General features: G+C 39.7%; 1 protein-coding gene across 1 annotated transcript; it reads left to right on the top strand.

The window, feature by feature from the left end:
• On the top strand, nucleotides 1-6960 carry LOC115780371 (cytochrome P450 3A30-like). Its single transcript, XM_030729528.1, has 13 exons — nucleotides 1-206; nucleotides 321-414; nucleotides 879-931; nucleotides 1510-1609; nucleotides 1701-1814; nucleotides 2183-2271; nucleotides 2354-2502; nucleotides 2609-2736; nucleotides 2825-2900; nucleotides 2982-3142; nucleotides 5171-5397; nucleotides 5525-5687; nucleotides 6000-6960. The coding sequence occupies exons 1-13, from the start codon at nucleotides 52-54 to the stop codon at nucleotides 6075-6077; spliced, it is 1587 nt and encodes a 528-aa protein (XP_030585388.1). The 5' UTR covers nucleotides 1-51; the 3' UTR covers nucleotides 6078-6960.
• The last annotated feature ends 4097 nt before the right edge of the window (nucleotides 6961-11057 follow it).

Below are 11057 nucleotides of genomic sequence, written 5' to 3'. Positions count from 1 at the left end.
TTATTCACCTGATGTGTCCTACAGTCATTGGTTCAACTCTCACATACTTGCATGCAACAGGTGTGTACAGCAGGAGATAAAAGGCTCTGGTCACGAAAGCTTGTGTTACCACTGAGAGAAGAGAGGAACACTGCAGAGATGTCGTACTTCTTCTTGTCTGCAGAGACATGGACTCTGCTGGTTGCCCTCATTACACTGTTGTTTGTGTAAGTTTGAACAAATACTGGGTACCGTTAAGTTATTTGAACTCTTTGTACTACTTTGCGTTGTGTTGTTGTTGTTTTGTTTCTTCACTGTCTTATACCTGTTCCATGTTCCAGGTACTCCTGCTGGACACATGGGACATTTAAGAGATTAGGCGTCCCTGGTCCCTCACCTGTCCCTTTTTTTGGCACTATGTTGGCATACAGAAAGGTGGGTAATGATACTTTTACAAGCACCGCACACCAACTACACTGTGGACTGCTCTAAATATGTGACAGTTATATTAATGTCTGATCCACTTAAAACTTTGAATGCTGCTCTTGTGTGTAGTGTTAGAGCAGCGAACTACATGTAATTACTCTCATTTTAGCTACATTTTTAAGAATCTTGCTAATTGTTTATCCTCATCCATTTTTGGATAGTAATTTAAGTAGTTCAGTTATTTGTATTTGCTATTGTTTTGTACTGTTATTTTTGGGCATCACAATCTTTTTCTTTCACTGTGACCTCTGTGATCAGGTCCTGTATTTGTCAGGCATCCAACAACACACACCTGATCTTTGTGTGGAGTAGAATGTGTAAACATGCTGGTGTTGCTCAGTGCTCACAGCGAGAACTACATCTTAAATAATGTGTTTGAATAATGACCTCTTTTATCTCTCTCTTGTGCCCAGGGATTTTTTAACTTTGATGTGGAGTGCTATAAGAAATATGGGAAAATGTGGGGGTAAGTTGTGTTATCTACTGTATCTGGTTGTGTTTCTGAATGTATTTAAAATATGTACAAGTGTAGGGATAAATGTCTGTGTAGATTAGGTGAACATCTCTGCTTGTATTCCAGATCAACAACAGTCTCTGTGCATGTGAAAGCCTGAAAAATTAACTCATTACTTTTTTTTTTTTTTTGGGCGGCACAGTGGTTAGCATTATTGGCTCACAGCTAGATGGACAGCTAGAAGATCTGGGTTCAAATGCTCCTTGGCCCGAACCTTTCTGTGTGGAATTTGCATGTTTTCCCAGTGTTTGCGTGGGTTTTCTCCCACAGACATGCACTTACTGGGGTTAGGTTAATTGGTGATTCTAATTTGTCCATAGGTGTGAATGTGAGGGTGAATGGTTATCTGTCTCTCTCTGTGTTAGCTCTGCAACAGGCAGGCGACCTGTATAGGGTGTACCCTGACTTTTGCCCTATGGCAGTTGGGTTAGGCTCCAGCCCCTCCATAACCCTGCACAGGATAAGCAGAAGATAATGGATGGATGGACTTTTTGTTTTATTACATTTTTTTCCTCTTTCACTGTGTGCAGCATTTTTGATGGTCGTCAGCCCGTGCTGTGCATCACTGATCCTGCCATGATAAAAACTATTCTGATAAAGGAGTGTTACTCTTTCTTCACCAACCGCAGGGTAAGGAAACGCAATCCACACCTCAGTCAGACTCCTATTTTTATTTTCAGCTTTTGTCTTCACCAACAGGTCATTTTTAATGTTGTTACAGAATTTCCGTCTGAATGGGCCACTGTACGATGCTGTGTCCATTGCAGAGGATGATCAGTGGAGGAGGATCCGCAGTGTCCTTTCTCCCTCCTTCACCTCCGGGAGACTGAAAGAGGTACGTCCCTCTCCCTCTTCACCTGGCTTTTGATGTTCATTTTTTAAGCAATTTAGGAGGCCTAAAGAGGTAAACACCTGCCTTTTGTTGCATGCTGAAGAAGAAAATGTTTTCAACCCAGCTCTGTGCTGAAGCATGTCACAGCTGCTAGACCAATTGCTAAGGTGGACCCAAGAGAATAACCAATGAGGACACAAATAACAGTTTACAAGGTTTATTTAACATGAGAGCATCTGAGAGTTGCAGCAAAACATGAGGAGACCAGGGTTCTTTCCTGGTCGAAGGAAGGGAAGGTCACTGAGGAAGAGAGGAGACAAGACTTATCCAGCTGAACACTCAGTTGTTCTTTCTGTCTGTCTGTGCCTCAGATGTTTGACATTATGAAGAAGCATTCAGCCGTCCTGATCAGCAGCATGAAAAAGAAAGCAGATAAAGATGAACCTCTGGAGCTGAAGGAGTAAGAACTCTTCATACTATATTGATTTTAATTCATAGCAGAACAATAAAGAGGATTTTGATGTGTTTGTGTGGTCTTGCAGGTTCTTCGGACCCTACAGTATGGATGTAGTAACCAGCACTGCCTTCAGTGTGGACATCGACTCACTCAGCAACCCCTCAGACCCGTTTGTCACTAACATCAAAAAGATGCTTAAGTTTGACCTTTTAAGCCCCATCTTTCTCACCATTGGTAAAGTATTTATTGCATTTCGATAAATGCAGCTCATATAGAGCTTTATCATTGACGAAGCTCCTGTCCTTCCTGTTCCATTAATGTCTTCTTTGTTTAATTTCAGCCTTCTTTCCCTTCATGGGTCCCATAATGGAAAAACTAGAGTTTTCATTTTTCCCTACATCTGTGACAGACTTCTTTTACGCTGCACTACAGAAAATCAAGACTGATCGTGAGACCACCAAGCAAAAGGTACGTCTGCTTCTAGGCATGCGTTTGTACAAATAACCCATTCAGATATGAAATCACAGCTGTTCTCAGACTGTGTGTTGACTTTCAGACTCGAGTGGACTTCCTCCAGCTAATGATTGACTCTCAGCAAAACAATAACTCTAGTGGTAAAGCACAGGATAAAGGTGATACACAGCAATGCATCTTCACAAATGGAAATACAGCTTAAAGCTGTTCTAAAAGGTACCTCCCTCTCATCTCCCCAGGTTTGACTGATCATGAGATTCTTTCCCAAGCGATGATTTTCCTCTTTGCTGGCTATGAAACAACCAGCAGCTCTCTCACTTTCTTGTCTTACAATTTGGCAACAAACCCTCAGGTGATGAAAAAGCTGCAGGAGGAGGTGGATGCAACCTTCCCAAACAATGTAAGTGAGAAATGAGAACGTCTGAGACAAAGTCTTAAAGTGAGAGAATCCTTTCTGTGATAAGATCCCAGTTTACACCAGCCTTAACCTTAGCATATCTCCCCAGGATCCACACTAATTTCATGCATACACACATCTGTCACTGGGAGAGTGATACAACAAAGACAGGTTGCAAAGATGCATCAAAATTATTACACATAAACATAACAAACAAACAAGGTCTTCCTGTGTAACCAACATTAAGGTTCATAGAAGAAGAAAAAGTAACACTATATAATATGACTCACGAAGGCGATAAGAACAAATATTTTACAGGGATGTACACTGTAAGTACATTTAAGTTCTGCATAACATCCAGGACTAAGGACAAAAGTTCCAGGACTGAGACCATGATTTCCAGGACTAAGTCCATACGTTCCAGGACTAAGGCTGTAAGTACATGTATTTTAAAGGGAGGCACCCTGTAAGTACAAGTTCAGTGTAACTTCCAGGACTTAGGTCGTAAACTCTTTGACTAAGGCTTTAAGTTGCGGATATTATGCAGAACTTAAATTTTCTTACAGGGTACATTCTTATAAACTACCTGTAAGTTAACAAAACAAATTGTGCATTTTGAGAACCAAGTCAAAAATACTATTTTGAGAAAAAGTTTAAATTTTATTTTGAGATTAAAGTTGTCATTTCAAGTCAAACAACTGCCATGGCTGTTATACCCTCTACAAAATGCCTTGAGTAGATGAAACAACTCGATCAGCTGTCTTATTGTGTCTTGTGATTCTACATGTCCCCCCTGTACTGCACAAAGGTGCAACCATCGATATCCTTGCAGCTGTGCATTGCCAGTTAATTTTTTCCTTCTGAGCAGATGCAGCTTTCTGCTGTAATACTCATCCTAACTTACGGCCTTAATCCTAGAAATTACGGCCTTAGTCACAGAATTTACGACCTTAGTCCCAGAACTTATGGCCTTCGTCCCGGAAATTACACGGAACTTACAACTTAATGTACTTACAGGGTACATCTCTGTAAAATGAGTGTGCTTACAGCCTTAGGTCCTGGAATTTCGGCCTTAGGAACCTTCCCTAACAGGGTAAGTGAGAAATTGGAACATCTGAGAACAGGAGTCTTAAAGTTAAAATAATTTAAGTTAGTGATCAAAGTTGTTCAGGATCCTTAGGATGCTCTCTGGTAGGATAGTCAACACTTCGGCTGTTGCCTTGGGTGGAATGTACACAAATATTTTTATGATATGACTCAATTTTCTTGGTACATATTATGGTTGCATATTAATTCAATATCAGGACAACATTATCTCAGCAGAAATATGCTCCATATTTGTTCCATTTCAATGAAAAAAGCTCTTCTCTTGAGACAAACAAAAAAATAGATAGAAATACAACAAAAATAAAGTTTGAGTAAAGATCAGAGCTACCAGACTTGGCTGGTACCAGTGTAATCACATGTTCTAGATTCTGTGAATCATTAAGTTCATAGAAGAAGAAAAAAAATGAGCAATAATGATTGATTTCATAATAATCCACCAATCTTCAATTAACAAATTGTATTTTTTCTATAATTTACTTTTCAATGCTGTTTTAATTATATTTCCTTTTATCTTATTTTTTGTCATTTATTTTCTTGGTTTGTTGACTATGGTCAGCAGCACATAAACTTCGTCTCCCAACCAGAATTTCAAGCTGCCTTTTTAAAAATTATTATTATTGCCAGTAGAGGGCAGAGGAGCTCCACAACAAACTAACAAACTCAGTTTCTCTCCTGGTTTGTGCACCTGGTTGGTGCAATTTTGGGATTGTATTCATCAGATGTGCCTCATTACAGTCAAACTCAGTTTGAAACTACGACCTCTTTACTCATCTCACACAATTTGATATGCAGCAAACATACACAACCAGTCTGGCTTTTAGCAATAAAAAAAAAAAAAAAAATTATACTGTAGGTATGGTTATTTGCACTGTTGCCTCACAGCAAGAAGGTCCTGGTTTGAATCCACCATGTGTTTGTGTTCAGGCTCCTGTTCAGTACCAGGCACTAATGCAGATGGAGTATCTCGACTGTGTCGTCAATGAGTCCCTCCGATTGTACCCCATTGCTTCACGTTTGGAACGTGTGGCCAAGGCGAGTGTGGAGATAAATGGCTTTGTGATTCCCAAAGATATGGTTGTCATGATCCCCACCTGGCCGGTGCACCGGGACCCCGAGATTTGGCCTGAACCAGAGAAATTCAAACCTGAGAGGTACGGAAAGGATTCAAGTTTGATTTGACAAATACAAAAACGTTCCACTGAAACAAGCTCTGTCGGACATAATCCATTTCTGTTGTTAATTTGCAGTACGTGTGTGTGTGTGTGTCTGTGCTCTCAGGTTCAGCAAGGAAAACAAAGAGACAATTGATCCGTACACATACATGCCTTTTGGAGCAGGTCCAAGGAACTGCATTGGGATGCGATTTGCCCTGATACTGATGAAACTTGCAATAGTGGAGATCCTCCAGAGGTACAGCTTCTCTGTGTGTAAGGAGACTGAGGTGAGAGCCCAGATCATCTTCACTCTGATTGTTATTGCTTTTTATATGATGTATGAAGAGCCCTGTCCAAATATTATTCATAGCTAGTTCAATAGTGATATGGAGAGTTACATAACATGTCTCTCAGTCCAAACATTAAAAATCACAAACTAACACAGCACTTAAATATTACAGTTGGGTTTTACACATGCAATATACTGATGCTCCATATTCACCTTTTTCCATGAGCTTTCTACCTTAAGTTGTTTGGAGAGCTGAAATAAGAAGGCAGAGTTATTGACTTTATTAATTCTATGTGGCACTTCCCTGCAGATCCCCATTGAGCTGGACATCCAGGGCCTGCTACAGCCAAAACGACAAATCAAACTGAAGTTGGTGCCACGCTCTTAATCTTCCTGCTTTAAGAAGATGAAAGTTTCTCATTTTAATATTGCCAGTTTTTGTACTTGCACCAGTCTGCATCTTTTTCCTGAAGTGAGTGACAGATGAACCAGTAACAAATGTGTTGATTTTTCTACTCTGTGCTGTCATTCTGATGCACTACAAACAAAAGCCATGTGATTTAAATTTGGTTGCACACAAGTGCTCTGTTGTAGTAATATAGTAATGTTAGGTGTTTATGATGGGGCCTGACCATTTACGACTTTGCATGCAAAAAAATTATTTTTTTAAGCTGATTTCTGGATGTAAGAGGGAACCAGTAAAGACAAAATATAAATATGGAGGGCATTTCTAGAGCAATCAGGGATTTAGCCCATATGGATGATCTTTTTTTAGTATGGGCTGAGGCTTTATGATAACATACTGTAAAGACAGAGCAGCATAACTAAACTTATGTTATCTAAAGCAGAGGTCATCAACTACATTTGTGCAAGGGCTGGTATTTTTCTCGGCAGACAGTGTGAGTGCCAGATGTTCTCGTAAAGTAAAATAAAATTAATATTGTATCCTAAGTAATACATAATTATTTGATATAAATTTGATATATAATTTTTATTTTTATTTTTTTAAGCCTGTCATGTCTGGCGATTTTTTAAAATCAGAATGATGATCTGAATGCACTGTTGTACCAAACATAACTGCTTTTACAAGAAGAGCTCTATTTGTTTTCTAAATTCTTGTTAATGTTTGTATTTCTTTTTTTATTTTATTTATTCATGCCAGGTCTGACAGGCAGGTAGGGAGGGGAAAGAAGAGAAAGATAGACAGAGAATGGGAAAAGGATAGTTAAATTTAAAAAAAAAATTAAAATTAAAAAAATGGGCAGAACCAAAAAAAAACCCAAAAAACAAATACAGGTACATTAAGAGGGGTACACACACACACACACACACACACACACACAAATGCAGACCCAATTGGTCTCAGCAAAGTTCGACCCTCTGACCCAAGTGCTGTATTTCTGTGCACTGTGTCACCTCCCCGAGTGTGTGTTCTGGCTCCAGTCTGGGTCATGCATTGTCAGGAATGTTGATTAAAATTTATACTAGTTTTAATGACATGTGCAAGTCTTGCACTTACATGTTATTCTTTGTTATGTTAACGGTTGTTATGGAAACACTGCAATTGTGTGAAGTTCTGATAGATATGAGCATGGGAAACAATAAAATGTTAAATGAGAGCAACGAGTTTATCTATGCACAATCTACTTTTCAGAAGGCATTTTTTTGTTTTTTGTTTTGTTTTGTTTTTTAAATGAAGGAAAAATTAATATAGGTGTTAGAATAGATAAACGTTTAACTGTTTTTCTATGTATCATAATGTGTTCATCATAAACATGCACATGACCATCAGATTGTAAGCACAAAACATACTCACACACACCCGGACCCTCCAGGTGAGGAAAGCAGGTAACGCCTGTTTCCTGACGTCACACACACATACACACACCCCCACACACTTACGTGACGCTAAAATAAAAGCACCGGCAGGAAGAAGGAAGTCAGACTCTCTTTCAGACACGCAAACGAGGGTGAGCTGACTGAGACTCTCCCTGCAGGTTAAAAAATCAACTACGGGTTTCTGTGTCTTTCTTTATTTAACGGTGGTCCAAACCTAACAATAGGAGTATATATATATGACCTGTTCAGATGCAAAACCCTCCAAATCTGCCTTGACACTTCTCTTTTAAAAGAGCTTTTTTTAAAAAAAATCTGGATCTTATGGTAAAGTTCAGTAATTTCATCTTACAGGCAAAGGTGAGGGACGCATCCAGGGGCTGTGATCAGTCCCCACTAGCATGTGGGTACACGCTGAGCCACCTACCCATCCTAAGTGGCGTTTTGTGGCTTTTGATAATTCAGACTAGTCAGGGACGGGTATATAAAGGGTTATGACGTGACATGATTGGTGTACAGTAGGTCCGTAAAGGATTCCGTAAATATCATTATCTCATTTTTGATGGAGGTGATGTTTAGTGACTTTTGCATCTGAACTCTTCATGTTTATTCCTCCTCACTAGACTAGTCTTGATATCAGGAATATTCAGGGGGCCGAATGGAAAGCTTTGGTTGGCTGGATGTGGCCTGCAGGCCACCAGTTGACACTGACTGGTCTGAAGCATAAAACAACAAGTCTGTGGTAACAGAAGCATTACCTTAAAAATATTTTTTATTACTGATTGAGTTATTTTCTTGGTAGATGTAGGTATATTTTTCAGTTCTGTGTATGCGATGAGATTTACATATGTTCTGTAATCAGGGGCGCAGCTATATACTTTCTGAGGTGTATGCTGACACATTTTTAGGCACCCCCCCCCAGGGGCGGGGGTGGATCTAATTTTATACGGCCAGCAAGATGATTTAATATAGCTATTATTAATAGCCCACGGGTAAATGTGCTCCCATCACTTATACTACAAATTCCACGCACTGCAACAGCTGCCGGCAGGCCAAGAACTGTGCGCTAACCTGTTTTCCCTATTGCCGATTGATCAGTGATCAGCGGATAAAACATTGGTCAGCACTTTTTACAGTGACATTTAAGCTGCCTGACTCCCCAAAAATAACCAAACGAAAAGTGGAAAACAGGAATTTTCCAAACAGGTGGGAGGCAAAAGACCTGAACACTGACATCGGAGGTAAAAGAGCAGATTGGTGGGACAGATACAGGAGAAGATGAAGAGGGAGACCTGCACAGGTGAGCTGACAGTGCATCACTGCGTCACACAGCAGGAAACGCTGCGCAGCAAAGTCCTGAAGACAGAACGCGTCATAAACACCGAAACACAGACAGGGATCTTTATAAGAGGCAAAGGTTTAAATCACAGCAGTTTCAGTCTTTTCTGGAGTAAATAGTTTCTGAATTAGGTGACGTGCCTTATTACACAGGTGCGATGAGCTGCCTGAGGAAATCTGTAAGTTCATAGAAAGTGAAGGAAAAGCCTCAGCAGGGCTCCGGGATGAAAGCTGCCTGAGAGAGTCGGCTTTTCTCCTGAAGCATCATAATCCATCCCTGCAACTTTGGGGACTGGACCGCGTGATTACATGTCTCCACCGCTGTGTTTGCAGCTGCGCTATTTACTGATAAACTGGACACACTGCGCAGTTTATGCAGCGTTTTTCCGACTGTGAAGCGCAGAAATTCACATTACAGTTTTTACCTGAAAAATGTGCAATTTTTCATCAGTTTGAAATATATGAATTTTTCCTGATGTGATTTTTGAAGAATAATATAATTTTATATTTTATTTAATGTGTTGAGGAAAAAGCTGCTGTATTCTGGCCATTCAAATTCATTTTACAGATTTAAATAATTATTTTTAATCCTGTGTCTTCAATTTTGGCCCGTCCTGTGATTGACACCCCTGCTCTGTGTGAAACAAACAGCGGTGGATGGAGCAGCTACAAAGTTCTCTTTTCTTCATGTTGCTGATCAGGTGGTTGAAAAAGGACCTCCAGCTGTTTCCCAATAAAAGTTTTAAGGTGGTTACAGGAGCAAGTGCTGCTGCTTTGGTCTCCTTTCGCACCACCTGAGCGCACTGTCTCAGTAACGGCTCCGACAGTCTGCAAGTAGAACAGCTGCTGCAGTGTTTTTTGTTGAAAAACTGGGGGCTGCATGCAGTGGCGCAAAAAGGGGGTATGCACTATATGCAATGCATAGGGGCGCCGCCCAAGAGGGGGCACCAAAACGATGTGGGAAAATATTTCTCTAGTTGCATTTTCTGTATTTAACAGCTGTGCATATGACATGATCAATAACAGAGGCTGTCCCCGTTTAAAGACAGTCAGTAAGTTATGTCATAGAAGTCTTGTATTTTATAAGTCCATGAATAAGTGATTTGCACACATGAACACAGTAAATGTTGAAAGGATATGAGTATTCTATTGATTAATTGGATAAGAAATACTTTTGTATTATTAACAGATCTTCTGCACATCAATTTACTGCAGATTTTTCTCTGTGTGAAACAAACAGAGGTGGATGGAGCAGCTACAAAGTTCTCTTTTCTTCATGTTGCTGATCAGGTGGTTGATGAAGGACCTCCAGGTGATTACAGGAAAAAGTGCTGCTGCTTCGGTACCAAATAAGCTTTCCCTTCATTATCAAATGATTGTAGTGCTAATGGGGGCGCCTGCTAGCAAACTGTGGGGATGGTGATTTTTAGCAATTTTTGAATTTATTGACTGCACCTAATTCTAATCCATAAACTTACTAATGTGGATCATACTCAAATATATATCACTGATATTAAGAATCTAAATTTTCTAAAAGTAATATATAAAAATTTCTAGTTTCTATTTTTCATGTTGTGTTTCTGTTTGGTGTTTAATGAATCCCTTTTTGTATTCTGTTTGAATCTGTTACCTAATGTTGCTTGTATATGGTTGCCTTCATTTCTTTGAGTGGATATGGTGCATATGTGTGTCACTTATATTGAAAGCTGAAATGTGAAAGAGTGGTGACAGATTAAGTTATGATTCTGTGTTGATTGTGTTGATTTAATGCAGTAACCTACAGGTGATGCCTGCAATCATCATCTACCAGCAAACCCTGCGGTGACTGCTAGAGAAACCAAAATGCTGACTTTGGATTGGAACAAATTAATGTTGCAACTATTTTTCTTTTTAGATATATTATGATCAGTTTTGTCAGGGAATATAAACAAAAATGTCTCAGAGAGAACAGATGGTAGCATCTAAAGAGGGATTCAAACTAGCAACCTTTGGATTATTAGCCAGTTGCTGTAATTTCTGGGCTTCTTCCTGGTCTTGCTGCTTTGGCAACATGGAATCCTCAGTTTGCTTAGAATTCATTGTGACATCAGAGGATTCTGTCAGAACAAAGGATTCAGCAGAGCCTTTAAGGAAACCTCAGAGTCTGTGTATCTGCATTCAGCATTCAGCATTCAGCACGTCAGTCAGCAGACAG

The sequence above is a fragment of the Archocentrus centrarchus genome, chromosome 1 (genome assembly GCF_007364275.1).
Source record: "Archocentrus centrarchus isolate MPI-CPG fArcCen1 chromosome 1, fArcCen1, whole genome shotgun sequence".
NCBI classification, from domain to species: Eukaryota; Metazoa; Chordata; class Actinopteri; order Cichliformes; family Cichlidae; genus Archocentrus; species Archocentrus centrarchus.
This window is presented reverse-complemented; position numbering and strand designations above follow the sequence as displayed.

Coding starts and splice junctions, on each gene's coding strand:
- LOC115780371 (XM_030729528.1), top strand. CDS start 52: ATGCAACAGGTGTGTACAGCAGGAGATAAAAGGCTCTGGTCACGAAAG. Junction 207..320: donor CTCATTACACTGTTGTTTGT/GTAAGTTTGAAC, acceptor TCCATGTTCCAG/GTACTCCTGCTGGACACATG. Junction 5,398..5,524: donor GAGAAATTCAAACCTGAGAG/GTACGGAAAGGA, acceptor CTGTGCTCTCAG/GTTCAGCAAGGAAAACAAAG.